The sequence below is a fragment of the Lissotriton vulgaris genome, chromosome 4_1, assembly GCF_964263255.1.
Source record: "Lissotriton vulgaris chromosome 4_1, aLisVul1.2, whole genome shotgun sequence".
Taxonomy (NCBI): Eukaryota; Metazoa; Chordata; class Amphibia; order Caudata; family Salamandridae; genus Lissotriton; species Lissotriton vulgaris.
Window position 1 is genome coordinate 926,569,907 of NC_141691.1, and position 17,972 is coordinate 926,587,878.

At 45.3% G+C, this 17,972-nt stretch overlaps 1 protein-coding gene across 2 annotated transcripts in view; it reads left to right on the forward strand.

The window, feature by feature from the left end:
• The window catches only part of LOC147722733 (NFX1-type zinc finger-containing protein 1-like), a 1,249,199-nt gene that overhangs the window by 731,405 nt on the left and 499,822 nt on the right, over positions 1-17,972 (forward strand). For both annotated transcript variants that reach the window (XM_086965207.1, XM_086965208.1), the window contains one exon: positions 16,820-16,870. In XM_086965207.1, the coding sequence (XP_086821333.1) occupies positions 16,820-16,870 (51 nt within the window). The remainder of the gene's footprint in view (positions 1-16,819; positions 16,871-17,972) is intronic.

The following is a 17,972-nucleotide window of genomic DNA, read 5'->3' on the forward strand; positions in this document are numbered from 1 at the left end:
CTACCCCCAGCATGACCCTACACTACACAAACACTACAACACTACCCTAAACCCTAAAACACCACCCCCAGCATGACCCTACACTACACAAACACTACAACACTACCCTAAACCCTAAAACACTACCCCCAGCATGACCCTACACTACACAAACACTACAACACTACCCTAAACCCTAACACACTACCCCCAGCATGACCCTACACTACACAAACACTACAACACTACTCTAAACCCTATAACACTTCCCCCAGCACGACCCTACACTAAACAACCACCACAACTCTACACTACACTAACACAACACTACACTACACAATCACTAACCCAGCACGACGAAAAAATTAAGCCAAACCCACTTACCTCTCTCGTCATCGTGGTTTTCACAATACAAATGCATTTACCATACATGCCTTTACAACGTAATTCGTTGTAAAAGCATGCGTGATAAATGCACATGCGTTTTGAAAAAATGCGGGATGATGGTATGCAAGGTCAATGACCTTGAGGGAAAATGGTATGCGGCCTGAAAGTCCGCGGGATAAAAAATGCGGAATAATGGCTGCAAACCCCTCTATACATCCAGTGGTGAATTTGTTGTACCTCACTTGCATCAAACCCGGTAGAAAAAATTGTTGTCAAGAAAGAAACAATTGATATATCTGAAATCAGATACAGTGCTTAGCAGATCTGTAGCACAAGGAGCTGTCTCTCAAGGCACAGTAATATCCATAGGAGAGAACTTGCAATTGACATCTAAGTGGAGATTTCCCATCTGCTCTGAAACACACCCTACTACTGCGTTTCTATTCGTTCTCTGGCTTTCATAATGTTGGCTAAGGTATTAATACATCGAAGAAGCTATTAAATTCTGAATACAGAGAGTTTTTAAGCTTGTGCTGGAGCCACAGGCATCTGGAAGGTAATATGAGGCTGAGTAAGAGAGTGAACAGTGGTACAAAGGAAGCTGCAGAAGAACAAAGTGGAGAGCGGAGTATTGTACATAACAGCCTGCAGGAGTCCAGCACATACTGAGAACACACATCTCTCTCTCTGCCACACATCTAGGGTGGAGCACTCCCATCCCGATAGGGTATCCTCCTGGAGCAGGCGAAACCTCCCCTCATGGAAGAGCAGGTTCCACCTGTCTCACTTGACTGCACCACCCCAATTCTCCTGCTTTCGCTGCCCCACTGTGACCTTCTCTGCACCTGTTTGCACTGCAACAAGCAGTGGATTTCCACTTAATGCAGTTTGGGTGGTGTTCCATCTCTTTCCTCACCTCATCTGCTCTTCACTCTACTAGTCTGAGTGGTAGGTGGGTGGGTCTCAATGAGTCTCTGACAGGGGAGCCAAAGGCACAAGCAGAACTCGTGGCAGCTATATCTATTGGTTGGAGGCATATGAGCTGCAGATTGTACACTTAGCATTACATCGCCACCTGGTGTTGGGCTCGGATGAATGCATGTTGTTGTCGTCTTGGAAGAAGTCTTTTGTAGCCACGAGATAGGTGACTCCTCCCTTGGCCGATAGTGTGCATGGGCATCGGCTCCATTCTTAGTTTGTTTTTTTCCGCCACTGGGTTCGGATGAAACTTTTCCGCTCCGGTTCGAAATCTACTTTTCAAGTACTTCGACGCGTAAAAACTTATTCAAACTTCACCAAACTACTTTCGATATCGACAAACGTCGTCTCGACTCCATCAGCTCGATTCCCGTCATCGACGCGGGCCGTTGGGCCTATCCACGCCGTGACGCCTTCACCTCATGGAAAGGACGCCATTCAAAAGATGCCCCAAGTCATCATCATCATCATCAAAGATCTTTATTTCGGCTAAGTTGCCATAAAAGATAACACACAATAATGATACAAATAAAACAGGCAATTGCATCCCGAACAATTAATCAACAGAGGCTAAAATATATTCTTAATACATTAAAAATGATAGGAAGTAGTTAAAAATTGATGATGTTTAAGATTTAAAATTGAGCAGCTAGTCTGTATTCAAGAGGTCACACAACTGTATTAAGTCCAATAAAAGATAAAAATGGTTATAAAAAAGGGATAGATACATTGTGATGTTAATAAAATTATACAGTTAATCTACAACCCTGGGTGGCAAGCGTCTTCTCTTATGCCGGAAGGTTTCCAGGTATTTTGCTACCGCAAACACTATCATACTAGAAAGGTCAGATTTGAAGACCCTGTATGCCTGCAGGCAATGAGTAAAGCCTTGATTTCTGCAGGTAGGGACTATCCACTTCCTTCTCGCCTGCCCATAAGTTTGACAAAAAAACAGTATGTGCAACTCGGTTTCCTGATCATGATTGCACCCGGGGCAGTGACTCGGGAGGGGTCAGTCCATTTACTAGTAAAGGCTCGGATTGGCAGAATTCCGTACCTCCACTGTAAGTACAGTTTCCTAGTATTCAATGGGAATATAACATCTAAGATTCCCTCCAACTTATAAATATCCTTGATCCTTAGGAAGGAGTCAGTCAGGGTACCCGACTGTGTGCCCTGTCTCTGTGCCACAATTTTGCTTTCTCAATAGAGTGAGAGTAGCTGTTTCCTTGAGACCGTGGAACAGGCGGTCGCAGGGGCAATTCATAGATCGGGTAATCCGAGACGCATGAACTCATTTTTTATATGTTGGAACCAGGGGATGTTCCCTATAATCGAGTAATTTACAATTTCCTGGAGCTCAGACCTATAACTTGCTAACTCTGGAGTAGTCCAGACTCTGCGCCAAAAAGTTAGGGGCCTAACTCCCAGATCTTCATCAAGAGGCCTTAGGCTCAAATCTAGCCTCATTGGCAGAAGAGGAGTACTAGGGGGGAGAGATAATAGCTGCCTGATGAATTTGTTCTCCGTTACCACTAGGTCGCGGTTACACGTATGGCCCCAAAGTTCGCTGCCATACATGACCGCGCCCCTAGCCTGCACTCTATATATTTCTAGCGGGGGACCAATAGCCTTGATGGTGGATTTGGTTTTTTTTATAAGGGCAATTACACCTCCCGCCATTTGGGCCAATTTGAGTTGAATTTTAGTTTGGTGATGGCGCCAGGACATATGCTCATTTAGAGTCACCCCTAGGTATTCAAAAGTGCGGACTCTCTCCAGTCTGTTTCCACCAATAGAAGGATTTGGGCGAGTTTTTGAGGGAGGGTTAAAAATCATGTATTTGGTCTTGAGGGCATTAATCTCAAAGCCATGAGTTCCACAAAATTCCTCGAAACCCTTAAGAATTCGTTGGATCCCCATAGGTGTCTTGGACAGAAGCAGGGTGTCGTCAGCGAACATAATCGCCGGGCACCCTGCTTCCGGCCAGTCTGGGGGCGTCACCGTCCTCTACCCTATTTAAATGAGAGATTACCCCGTTGACATAGAGGCAGAACAGGGTCGGTGCAAGCACGCAACCCTGTCTTACCCCCCTGTCAACGGGGAATCTGTGGCATAGAGAACCGTCCCGACCACATCTAACCTGCGCGTAGTTATTTGTGTGCAGGCGGATAATCATGTATAGGAGGTATTGGGGTACCCCCATGTTGAACAGAACAGACCAAAGTTTTCTACGGGGTACTAGATCAAATGCCGCCCGTAGATCTACAAAAACGGTATAGAGGCTGCCACCCTCCATTTTTACCGTTTTCCAGTATAAAAGAGCCAAGCGAAAAATTTGGTCTGTAGTGGAGACTTTCTTTCTGAAACCTGCTTGGAAAGGGCTCAGAACCGAATATTCAAGCATCCACTCCAATAAACGATCCAGGATGAGCCTTGCGAAGATCTTTTGGGGGACATCTATGAGGCTAATAGGCTTGTAGTTGACTGGGAGCAGAGGAGAGCCCTTCTTAAAGATCGGTACAATCTCTGCTCCCAGCCAAGTACTAGGTACCTCCATCCCGCCCAATATTGAATTAAAAAGGACCTGTAGATATGGTGCCCATACAGTTGGTTCGTGCTTGAACAAGTCTCCAGGGAGCCTGTCCAAGCCCGGGGCTTTCTCTGCTCTTAATTTGTCGATTGCTGCACCAACCTCCCCAACGGTGAATTCCTCCTGGAACGATTCCGAACCAGGGCCCCTTACCGGGTTGCATATATCCTCTGAGCAATCTGTATTGTCCAGGGAATATAAAGTTCGGAAATGAACCTCCCACACACTAGGACCAATATTGGCTTCGACTGCTGGCTTTCTCTAGAGTTAAGAGCACCCACCATTTCGGCCCAATTTTCGTTGTCCCACTCAGTCTTGGCAATCTGAATTTGATGTCTGTATTCTAGCCTTTGTGTCCTGACCAACACGGTGCTAATCCTTAGCTTGATAGCCTCAAGGAGTTCGGCTTTGGCCTTCCTGCAGGTTTTATTATACCATGAGGCTTTCGTTGATTTACTAAGCTTTTTCGATATTCGGGGGTTCAGCACCTCTGCTTTACGTTGGTGAGCTCAGAGTGAAGATCACCAAGTGCGTTATGTTTGTCCGGGGACGGGCTTAATAAAATAAGCTTTTCTACACTTTGAAAGACCGGTAGGATTGAGGCATAAAGCCGAGAGATGGATTCCGGGTTCCCTATGACTTTTGCCCATCTTATTCTGCGTCTATCACTGGATAGAATCGCACTATGGTCCGAGGGAGTTTTAAGCGACTGATTCTCACTGATATAGCCAGGCACCTGAAAATCCAGAATCAGTGGATTGTGATCGCTTTCATCCCGTGGGGTTACCTGGAAACTCCTCACCATAGCCCAGTTACGAGTTTCCACAAAAATGTAATCTATCCGTGACTCAAACCCTAGTTTATTATAAGTGGTTTTGGGCGGAATATCCCCGGTGACCCGCCCGTTACAGGCCCTTATAGAGTTATTAAGAGACAGGGCCATGATTTGGGTAGCAAGCGGAGTCCAGGACTTAACTGGTAAACCCCCAGCAGGTGGTATATCCCATTGATCATCCTCCTCCAGTGTTGTACCTTGCAAGAAGGCTGGCAGAGGCTCAAATTGGCAGTTAAAATCCTCCCCTACCAGATATGGGATGCCTTGGGGGATAGGATCGAGGAAGTGAGATAGATCCTCAATTGTACTTGAAACACTGGTCACACCCGTGGGTCTTGAATGTACATTAACTAATATGAGTTTAGCCGCATTGGGCCATTCCAGTGCCACATTTTGGATATCCGGGGAATTTGTCTCCAGTTTTGATACTATACAACACAGGTGTGAACCCACCCAGATGAGAAGTCCACCTGACGGGCGTCCCTTCCCGCCCCATTTTGCCTCAATAGAAAATGAGGTACAAAAGGGGGTGGTGATGGACGGAGCATCTGAATCAATCAAACACTCACACCCAGTCAAAAGATCTGGGTTTAATCCATCACCGTTCTTTAGCCCACTCTGCCACCCCAGTTCAGACATGGCTATATGCAAATCAGTCTGACCCTGTGCCTCATGGGAACAGTCCAGCCCGAACTGCCAAGCCATGCCTTCCCTGGGCCGGAAACAAGCTTCCGAGGACCGGTTTCTGGCATTCCAGTCGTCTTCAGCCCGGTTTGCTTGAATCCAGTGGCAAAGTGAGCAAGGGACTCACGTCTGAACATACCCTGCCACACTTATGGCGACCAAAAGCGGTACAAAAGGGGGTGGTGATGGACGGAGCATCTGAATCAATCAAACACTCACACCCAGTCAAAAGATCTGGGTTTAATCCATCACCGTTCTTTAGCCCACTCTGCCACCCCAGTTCAGACATGGCTATATGCAAATCAGTCTGACCCTGTGCCTCATGGGAACAGTCCAGCCCGAACTGCCAAGCCATGTCTTCCCTGGACCGGAAACAAGCTTCCGAGGACCGGTTTCTGGCATTCCAGCCGTCTTCAGCCCGGCTTGCTTGAATCCAGTGGCAAAGTGAGCAAGGGACTCACGTCTGAGCATACCCTGCCACACTTATGGTGGCCAAAAGCAGTACAAAAGGGGGTGGTGATGGACGGAGCATCTGAATCAATCAAACACTCACACCCAGTCAAAAGATCTGGGTTTAATCCATCACCGTTCTTTAGCCCACTCTGCCACCCCAGTTCAGACATGGCTATATGCAAATCAGTCTGACCCTGTGCCTCATGGGAACAGTCCAGCCCGAACTGCCAAGCCATGTCTTCCCTGGACTGGAAACAAGAATCCGAGGACAGGTTTCTGGCATTCCAGCCGTCTTCAGCCCGGCTTTCTTGAATCCAGTGGCACAGTGAGCAAGGGACTCACGTCTGAGCATACCCTGCCACACTTATGGCGGCCAAAAGCGGTACAAAAGGGGGTGGTGATGGACGGAGCATCTGAATCAATCAAACACTCACACCCAGTCAAAAGATCTGGGTTTAATCCATCACCGTTCTTTAGCCCACTCTGCCACCCCAGTTCAGACATGGCTATATGCAAATCAGTCTGACCCTGTGCCTCATGGGAACAGTCCAGCCCGAACTGCCAAGCCATGTCTTCCCTGGACCGGAAACAAGCTTCCAAGGACCGGTTTCTGGCATTCCAGCCATCTTCAGCCCGGCTTGCTTGAATCCAGTGGCAAAGTGAGCAAGGGACTCACGTCTGAGCATACCCTGCCACACTTATGGCGGCCAAAAGCAGTACAAAAGGGGGTGGTGATGGACGGAGCATCTGAATCAATCAAACACTCACACCCAGTCAAAAGATCTGGGTTTAATCCATCACCGTTCTTTAGCCCACTCTGCCACCCCAGTTCAGACATGGCTATATGCAAATCAGCCTGACCCTGTGCATCATGGGAACAGTCCAGCCCGAACTGCCAAGCCATGTCTTCCCTGGACCGGAAACAAGCTTCCGAGGACCGGTTTCTGGCATTCCAGCCGTCTTCAGCCCGGCTTGCTTGAATCCAGTGGCAAAGTGAGCAAGGGACTCACGTCTGAGCATACCCTGCCACTCAATAGAAAATGAGGCAAAGCCACTACGGTGGTGGGCTTTCCTGGACCACGTTTCCTGGAATAGGCAGACATCTTGTGAGTCAATAAATGACCCCCAGTCTGGCAAGTCAAGTTTATTCGATATTCCTGCCAAATTCCAGGAAACAATTGACAAGAAACCATGCTCCATAACTACTCTTTCTCTGTGGTTGGTGGCCCCGTCTACAGCCAGCGATTTTAGTCCCTGCATTGTAATTAGGCTACTTGGTCCATTTTGATGTGTCATATCCTCACTATTTATGTTAGGGAGGGAGTCATTTGGGCCTAAATGGCTTTCAGATTCATTAGTCTCGACAGCTGGTTTAATATGTCAGTCTACACCCTCGAGGTCATTTAAAGGATCAAACCTATTGTAAAGGGTGAACAACCTTTACAACAAAACTTTTACAACGCACTACCATTACAACGCAGGCATTACAACGCAAACCATTACAACACATTGCGCTGGGGGGCGCTCTAGGATAGGGAATACGTTTAATTTTCTATCCAACACCTTCCCTAGTGTCCACGGGGACTGGAGTTGGAATAGAAAATTAAACTTTTCACTATCCAGCACCCCAAAGCGCTATGCGTTGTAAAGGTTTGCGATGTAAAAACCGCGTTGTAAAGGCATGCGTGGTAAAAGCATGCGTTGTAACATCATACATAGAGGGTGCGCTAACCTGTGGAATGGGTTTGCTCCACGAAATCCTCTCTGTCGGAAAATGGGGAAAGAATTTTGAAGACCAATGTTCATAACCCCTGGGTTAAAGTACTCAAGGTCTGGAGATTGAATGTCGCCCTCTCGGCCAAATCTAGGTTCTCTCCGTATGTGATCTACAGCCCAAGGGTCTCTAAAATTCACTAAGATACAATCCCCTTCAAGGTCTTTAGGGTTATTGCCCACCCAGTGTACCCTTCTGACACCCAGAATCTCAGTACTCGACGATGGGGGAAGGGTCCTATTCCTGTCTAACCAAAAGACCACCTTGTTCTTTAATTCCCTATACGATTCTGAATTACCTGCGCCCAAGGGTCTCACTCCCACTGAAACTATTGTACTGGCGGGAGGTTTATACTGGAGAGTTGCTTTTTACTAGCTCCCTTATCCTGCTGAATTTGGGTATTCGACCTTCTGTCTGTAGATATACCACTAGATAAGGGCTGGGCTGCACGTACCGGGTCAATTACTTTCCAACCTTACCTTGATGTACCTACGTGTTTCTTCGGATGTGGATTTGGGGTAGGTGTCTTCATTTTTTGGTCTGGTTTTTTATTGGATACACCAGCTGTCGCCCCGGTAATTGCAGTACTAGGGCCCGGATCCCTCGTAATAATCCCCGATGAACTAATGGAAGAGTTACCTTTTGCCAAATCAGCTAATAGGAGTGAATTTTCTCCCACCTGCTTTTCAATTAGATCTAGCTTTGAGTTTATCATCCTGGTTCTCTCTAGGAGTGGCAACATAAGGGCATTCATCAGAAACACAATTTTACCCAGGAGGTCACAATCGGGTGCTATTTGGGAGACAGAGTGGCTAGTGCCTTCTATTCTAGGCCTTGGAGAGGTGGGCGGTTGGGGAACAGCTAACAGAGCTAAATCTAGGAACTTCTTTTGTTGTTTAGCAAGATGGCCCGTTAAAGAACTACCCCTTCTTTTCTTACTATTAGTTATTGTCCTGAATGGGGAGGCCAGAGACAAAGTCTGGGCAGATTGAGTAACAAGCCCTGGGGAGAAATGCGAGCCAGCGATTTCACTACTGGGGGGCAGGCTCACAGATGATAGATTGAGGCTCAAAGTGTCAGAAACATCCCCTACATCTACCAGCCTTACTGCATCCCCTAGGGTGTGAGTTGGCGCAGGGGAAACTGTCTTGCCTATACGACCTAGAGAAGATCGTTTCCCCGTTATTAGGTCCAGAGAGAGTCTTTTTTCTGCATAGGCTATCTCCTTTTCCAGTATGGTGGAGGCCCTCTTAAAGAAATTGTCCAGAGTGCCAGTGACCACCCCACTGGATGTGGGGATTGCAACGTGGCGGTTTTTCCCAGACCGTAAAGACATTGTACAAAGCCAAAACCAACCCACTAATTGGAATAACAACACACTTGTACCTTAGGTCCTTCAAAGTCTTGCAACCACTAAATTTTCAACAGGTACCAAGCAAAAGTTAAAACCAACAAATATAAGAGGGGGTGGCCCAGCCCGGCCTTGGTCGACCTTGGACGGCCTTAGACGGCCCGACCTTTGCCCGGGCTTAGCCCGGTGACGCCTGCGCGCGTCCCGCGTGCGCGGGATCGAGAATAGCTAAATAGCAGGAGGCGGAGGCGGGAAGAGGACCAGCTGCGGCAGATGACCAGCCGCACTGCACGCTGGTCCTCGCAGTTCCGGCGGTGGCCTCAGAATCAGTGAATCCCTCGAGTCCTTTCTCGAGCGGCTCCCGCGAAGCAGGGGCCGCGAGGAGTGGGGTCGGTAGCAGCAGAAAGAATCCGGTGGTAAAACGGCAATCCAAAAGACCTGGAACCCAGGAGAGGAACAGAGAAACTCCAAGTAAGCACTGCCCAGAAGAGTCTTAAATCAGGCAGGTGGCGGAGGCGGGAAGAGGACCAGCTGCGGCAGATGACCAGCCGCACTGCACGCAGGTCCTCGCAGTCCCGCCGGTGGCCTCCGAGTCAGTGAATCCCTCGAGTCCTTTCTCGAGCGGCTCCCGCGAAGCGGGGGCCGCAAGTAGTCGGGTCGGTAGCAGCAGAAAGAATCCGGTGGTAAAACGGCAATCCAATAGACCTGGAACCCAGCAGAGGAACAGAGAAACTCAAAGTAAGCACTGCCCAGAAGAGTCTTAAATCAGGCAGGAGGCGGAGACGGGGTACGAGGACCAGCTGCGGCAGATGACCAGCCGCACTGCACGCTGGTCCTCGCAGTCCCGCTGGTGGCCTCGGAGTCAGTGAATCCCTCGAGTCCTTTCTCGAGCAGCTCCCGCCGGTGGATATCTTCGATGAAGAAGTTCCGCTCGTTCTCGAAGAAGATTCAGACGATCCCCAAATCGTATCAGAGGCAGACGACTCAGATGACTCCATACCATCAGGTCAGCGCGTGAGTACTACTGCCCCTGCCCCATACCTACCACCCAAATCGAAGGCAACGGTCAACACTCCGCCTCCAGGGCCCAGTCGCGACCGAAAAAACACTTCGAAAGCCCCGCCATCGAGCTTGGCTCCGAAGAAAATATTCAAGCCTTCTGGTAGCTCCTTACCGAGCAAGCTGCACGTGCCGATCCCACCAGCTCCCTCGGCACCGAAACCGAAAGAAGTCCTGGCTCCGAAACCGTCGACTTCTAAAGACAAAACTATGAAGCCAGCGTCTGACGCCTCCAGGCCAACAAGACCAGCTTCCACTCCAAAGCCAATATCTTCGGTATCAAAACCTACAAGGCCTGATTCTGATGCTCTCAAGCCCTCGAAACAGCCTACGACTCCGAAAGCAATACCTTTGGTGCCGAAATCTACGCCAAAGGACACAGTAACAATTTCTAAGGCTAAAGACAAGCAAAAAACACGCCCGGAACCGAAAAAATCAGCACCGGCAAAGGTTCCGCAAGGAGAAGACCTTTTCCAACATGATCCTCTACAAAAGAAGATCTACATTAACCTAAAGACAGGCCATGTATCCACTACACCATACAGGAAGAGGAAATCAGACACAGCACCTACACCTGCAGTGCCTGTCAAGAAGAAGGACTCTGCCACATCTCCTATGCACCCTTTTTCTCCTATACTTCCTTCATCTCCTGTACCTCTTAACAATTCACCTCAAAATTCTCCTGGCAATATTGGTTTTGGGCACTTACTGAATAGGGCTGCCATTTATCATGGGGTCACCATGCATTCAGATGAGGCAGAGGAAGCCTTTTGATTAGATACGTTTGAACAATAACAAAGGCCTGTTCAAATTTTTCCTATGATTACAGGGGCCATCAAACATGCTCCAGAAGTATTTTAAGATTCTGCACGTGCTAGGATTCTAACCTCTAGAATTGAGAAAAAGTACAGGCCTGCTCCTGGGGATCCTGCCTACATTAAAGGATAGCTACCCTTGGATTACCTAGTCGTGTCAAATGCTAGAAAAAGAGCAAACTCACAGACATCAGGTGAAGCACCACCCCCTGATAAAGAATCTAAGGTGATAGATGCTTCAGGCAAAAGGATAGCTGCACAAGGTACCAATACATGGAGTATAGCTAACACACAAGCTCTCCTTGCAAGATATGACAGGGCTATCTATGATCAGTTAGAAACATTACTTCAACATCTACCTGACCAATATAAGGCCCAGGCAAACGACCTTATACAAGAAGTTAATTTCAAATGCATCAATCAAGTACGCACTTGATGTAGCAGACACTGCATCTAGAGCTGTAAACACTAGTGTCCTACTTAGACGTCATGCGTGGCTAGGCATTTCAGGATTTAAGGAGGAAGTGCAAACTACCATCTTAAACAGCCAATCAACCAACATCAATTGTTTGGACCAGAGGTAGACACAGCACTTGAGAAAATGAAGAAAGATACCGATACAGCCAAATCTATGGGAGCTTTGCAATCCACACAACCTAGAGGCTCCTTTCGACGCTCCTTCTATAGAGGAGACTCTAAACAGACTGGAGCAGACATTACAGCTTCCTTCAAATCCAATACACAAACATCCTCCAGTAAAGGATATTTTATAGGAGGCTATAGCGACAACAACAATAAAGGAAGAGGTCGAGGTAACAACAATAATCGAACCTCTTCAGGGCTCGAAAAGTCCACTCGACCGCTCGCATATGCGAACTAAATTTAATGAGGTAGAGCAGTTTTTAGGTCCTACTCGTCCTTTCTGGCGAGTAGGAAGACAAACCAACTTTTGACCTCTGTCTGTGAAAACGGAGCAAATGTGACGAGATAACAAGATTTAAAGGCATTTTTATTGCTCGCAAAGCTAATGAGCAATAAAGATGCCTTAAAATCTTGTTATCTTGTCACATTTGCGCCGCTTTCAGAGACGGAGGTCAAGTAGATTGCATTTGGGTCGCGGAGATTTTTCAAGGTACTAGACCTGCAGGACTAGTACCATTTTTTTTTATTTTTCGAGCCCTGCTTTTCCACCACAAAACAGTGACTTCCCTCTGCTCCCCCAACAGCACTCCACTCCTGTGGGGGGCAGACTAACACAGTTCCTACCTGTCTGGAATTCTACCCCTCCACATATACCACCCAGGCAGCGTCCAATGTCTGCAGAAAATCTTATACTGCTCAAACAAGAAGTCCTATCACTTCTTCAAAAGGACGCAATAGAAATAGTTCCTTATCAACATCAAGGAACAGGGATTTACTCGCTGTATTTTCTAATACCCAAAAAGGACGGGACACAAGACCAATTCTCGACCTCAGGCCCCTCAATCAATAAATACACTCAGATCATTTTCATATGATCACTTTACAACAAGTGCTCCCATTGCTGCAACAAGGCAGTTTCCTTACAACACTAGATCTAAAGGACACCTACTTCCACATTCCCATACATCCTTCTCGCAGGAAGTATCTGAGGTTTGTACTGGAAGGACAGCATTATCAATTCAAAGTCCTTACTTTCGAGGTAACAACTGCACCAAGAGTGTTCACTAAGTGTCTAGCAGTAGTAGCAGCACATCTCAGAAGACAACAAATACATGTCTTCCCATATCTAGACGATTGGCTCATAAAAGCCAAGTCATTCAATCAGTGTGTCCAACACACTCATAAGACAATTCAAACATTGCACGACTTAGAGTTCACAATCAACTACACCAAGTCGTACCTACAGCCCTCTCATGTACATCAATATTTAGGGGCTACAATAAACACGTCTACAGCTCTAGCGTATCCCAGTTCAGCAAGGATACAGAGCATTCAAGCCTTAGTCACGAAGTTTCAACATCAACACTCTCTCCCAGCCAGAGTGTTCATGAGACTAATAGGCATGATGGCATCTTGCATCTTTATTGTACCATATGTAAGACTGCAAATGCGTCTGTTACAGGAATGTCTAGCACAACAGTGGAATCGGGCTCAAGGACAACTAACAGACCTGGTGTTGGTAGAGAGCTGCAGACATCGCTCTCTGCAGTGGTGGAACACCCAAAACTTGACAAGAGGCCGGCCGTTCCTCAAACCTGTTCCAAAAATAGTACTTTCAGCATACGCATCTCTGACAGGATGCGGAGCCCATCTCCTACATCATACAACTCAAGGGCAATGGACCATTCAACAAAGATCATTCCATATCAATCACCTAGAGCTGCTAGCAATATTCTTAGCTCTCAAAACATTCCAAGTACAAGTACAAAACAAAGCTGTCTTAATCCGGATGGACAAAAGAACAGCCATGTACTATATACAAAAACAGGAGGGAACACACACTCTACAACTCACCCAGCTTGCACAGAACATTTGGAGATGGGCCATTCCTCAAAACATATATCTGTTAGCAGAACACCTTCCAGGAGTTTACAATCAGATAGCAGATCTGTTAAGTCGACAGACACAACAAATTCACGAATGGGAACTACATCCTCAAGTTCTTCGACCATTCTTTCGCAAGTGGGGTCATCCAGACATAGATCTGTTCGCCACACACGAAAACGCTAAATGCCCAACCTTCGCCGCCAGGTTTCCACACCCGTTATCAAAGGGCAATGCGATATGGATGAACTGGTCAGGCAGATTTGCGTATGCTTTTCCACCACTACCACTAATACCACTAATAGTGTGCAAGCTACGACAACAGTCGCTCAAACTGATTTTAGTAGCTCCCACAAGGGCACGCCAACCGTGGTATACAACTCTGCTACAACTATCCGTAGTTCCACATCAAAAGCTACGTCTGACACTATCCCTGCTAACGCAGAACCATGGAGACATCAGACATCCAGACCCAAGCCAACTGAATCTGGCGATCTGGCTCCTGAGGTCTTAGAGTTTGGTTATCTTAACCTACCACCAGACTGTATGAATATCATTAAAGAAGCCAGGAGACCTACTACTGGAGCTTGCTATGCTGCTAAATGGAAAAGATTTGCCATTTACTGCAACAATAACCAAAATGATCCCCTAGATGCTTCCATCCAAAATATCATTTGCTACCTTCTACATTTACAAAGATGTAACTTGGCATATTCATCTATACACCTACATCTGGAAGCTATTGCAGTATATTTACAAAATAGACAACATCTGTCTTTATTTAGAGTGCCTGCTATTTAAGCATTTATGGAAGGATTAAAAAGCATCATTCCTTCTAGGTTACCACCCTTTCCAGTGTGCAACCTAAACATTTTTCGTACAAGGCTCATGGGACCACCTTTTGAACCTCTACACAAATGTGAACTGCAATTCCTCACATGGAAAACAGCTTTTTTGGTAGCTATTACCTCTCTTAGGAGAGTTAGTGAGATTCAAGCTTTCACTATACAAGAACCATTTTTACAATTACACTGTAATAAAGTGGTTCTCAGAACAAATACTAAATTCCTTCCAAAAGTAATTACTCCGTTTCATTTAAACCAATCTGTAGAGTTACCAGTGATTTTCCAAAACCCAGACTCTGTAACAGAAAGAGTTCTACACACACTAGATGTTAAAAGAGCTCTACTCTATTTTATAGATAGGACCAAATCCTTTCGCAAAACAAAGCAATTGTTTGTAGCTTTCTCTCCACCACATAAGGGCAACCCCATCTCTAAAGCTGGAATTGCAAGGTGGATCATAAAATATATACAAATATGCTATCAAAAAGCAAAAAGTATATTAACAGTTCCTCCTAGAGCGCACTCCACACGCAAACTAGGAGCCTCTATGGCTTTCTTAGGGAACATTCCCCAAGAAGACATCTGCAAGGCAGCAACATGGTCTACAACACCCACCTTCACTAAACACTACTGTGTTGATGTGCAAGCCAAGCAGCAAGCTGCAGTAGGCCAAGCTGTTCTAAAAACTCTATTTCAAACTACTGCAACAGATACAGGTGACCACCGCTAGGGGAGACACTGCTGCACAATATATGCTAAGTGTACAATCTGCAGCTCATATGCCTCGAACGGAAAATGCTACTTACCAGTATGCATCTGTTCTTGGCATGTAGAGCTGCAGAGTTGTACATGCCCTGCCGCCTCCCCGGGACCTGTATCTGTTCCAGTTTCATCTTAATTAGATATACACATGGACATCCTTCCTTTATTTCTACTAACTCCATCATTCCCCATCATGGCAAAAAACAATCTAAGGATGAAGCCAATGCCCATGCACACTCTCGTCCATGAGAGGAGTCACCGATCTCGAGACTAAAAAAGACTTCTTCCATGACGACAACAACATGCAATCATGCGAGCCCAACACCAGGTGGCAATCTAATGCTAAATGTACAACTCTGCAGCTCTACATGCCAAGAACAGATGCATACTGGTAAGTAGCATTTTCCCTCCGATCATTAAATTGAGCTACTGCTTGTGTGCTTAGTGCACATGCCATCACAGAAGCTTTGAACAGTCAGATCAAAATAGTGTAGAATAGAAGGGAAATAAGCTCTCCTCATTGTTACTTTTGGTCATTGCAGCCATCTTAGAGGGTTTGATTCCTGTATTTAGTACGAATTCAGGATTAAGATTTAACGCTCTACATGTTGCACTGATGGACTGATGAACACAACTTCTATCCCATTAGGTTTTTATAAAGAGGAACATATTTCTGCGATTCCATAAGCTATGGCAAAACTAAAAGTTAAATTCTATTCATTTCCACCTCTCTGAGACTTTTTAGACCACTATGTATAAATCAATTATTTTTGCGGCTTGAGAAATGCCATTAGCCTTTTACGTTTTTGGACAGGGCACGCATACACTCTTCACTGTTTGACCAGTCTCCATTCTTTTTTCTTTAACGATACTAGCTGTTCATCGTTAAAGCTATTATCCTGGTCTGTGGTAGGTTCTTTGAGTAGTGGTAAGATGATATCTGATTTGAGGCATACAGGGTAAGGACTAGAACTGAAAGAACAATTGAAGAGCAGAACCAGAGAGATTATTGTACGAGATGGAAGTATTAATGGTTTGGCGATCTGCAGTCTGAAAGACTTGGATGTTGTGCAACAGTGGTCCATCTTCATTATAGGTCATAACAACTGTTGTATGACATGATAAATGATTGCGATTACTTAAGAGTATCTCCAAAAAGAGATGCGCCGGTAGTGACTGTATACCTAATTTATTACAACTTATAGACACCAAGGTTCACAAAGGATTGCTCCAGCATTGGGTGCATGTAATATTCACACACATTACATTTATTAGAGAAAAAAACTAAGACGCAGAAGATATTCCATCTGGGCCAAGCATCTAGGCCTATTTGAATGTGGACCGGGTAGTAGAAAACTCCACCCAGTTAACCTAAGCACTCTAAACATTTTAATCATCTGCCACCAGCCTGGTCTGTACACAGGAAATCAAAGGAAGCTACCCCTTTGAGACTACATGTGAGGGAAATCAGAGGAGGTTCTTCTGATTCCAAATGTATACAGGGGGAGTCTGTGGGAGATGTCAGAGCTGCAGTTTAAGGGCTTTCTAGGAATTGGGGTGCCACAAACTCTGTCAGAAATGAAAAAACTAGGAAAGCCAGTAGGGGCTAAAGAAATTTGCAAGCTTGGTGCATTTGTCCCTACAGACTATTTTTAATTATTGTTGTACGTCTGCGCAAATGTTCATTAATTATCTGGCGTTGCAGAACCTCTTTGAATAGACCAATATAATAATATCATTAACACCAAGTTGTTTGGTTGTTTGTTCATTTGTTTTAGAAACACATCTGTCTGAATGGTTGGAACTAGAAAAAAGCATGGAAGAGAATTGTAAGTACATCCAATCGATTATATTATCTTTTCAATGTAGTTGTCCCATAAAGTGACAAATGGAGTGTCATTATTTGCACTCGATATTCTGGATATGCCTACTTGTTTAGTCCATTTGGCATGCACCATGGTATTCTTGCTAGTAATATGAACTATACAGTCAGCTGTGCTCACTCCCAAGTCCAGCCTCTATGTCCCTTCTGGGTATCACATTTATATATTAATTTTCGCATATTTTAATGGTACATTTAAAATGTGCACTTACTCCAGATCTTTATTTCTGGTATTTTTTACATATTTTTTTGTATGTATAGGCTATTACAATTTAGAAATTACTCCTTTCATTCTTTGTGCATTATAAACATAAATTAAATTTTTGCAACTGTAATAGAAACCTCAATAGATTTTGGGCCAACATGGCCCTTTGTCAGGATTAAAAACAACTGCAGAGTGCAGTTTCTGCAATGTCTCACCGAAGTAGTTGGCTCAAGTTGATTTAGGGTGAGTCTGTTGTTTCATGTCACACCCTTTATGTGGTACCAATGTCTTCTGAGACAGCTGTAAAATACTTTTTAAAATAACTTTATTTGTATTTTTATAAACAATTAATACCATTAGCATAACATACATACTGTTGCATTTCTATGTCCACTGAAGTAACGTTTTAACTTTACCATTCAGCATGAAAAATCAAGGACAGTAGCAAACTTCTCCACATATCATTACATTGTATATCACATTTACTTAGTTACCACAAATGATTGTTCTATTCAGCAAGCTTAATTTGTGATGTGTTATTTTCTGACACCTAGCAAGTTTGCTAATCATATAGGCCCTGGTGGCTATGTCTTCTTTAGCCTTCTGACCTTTTCTTACAGCTTTCATACATATCTCTTCAACCATAGCCTTTTCCATCTCATCTTTTAACCTGGGCCTCCTACGTTGAAGACATTTTTTGCTTTCTGGCGTTTTACCAATAATAGTATCATTGTTGTTGATTTGTACTTCATTTTGTGTTTTTGAAGCCTTAGGAATTATGTTTAACAGACGTTGTTTGGGCCCTAGTTCCAGGTGCCTTTTTATTAGAGTAAGCGATCTGATC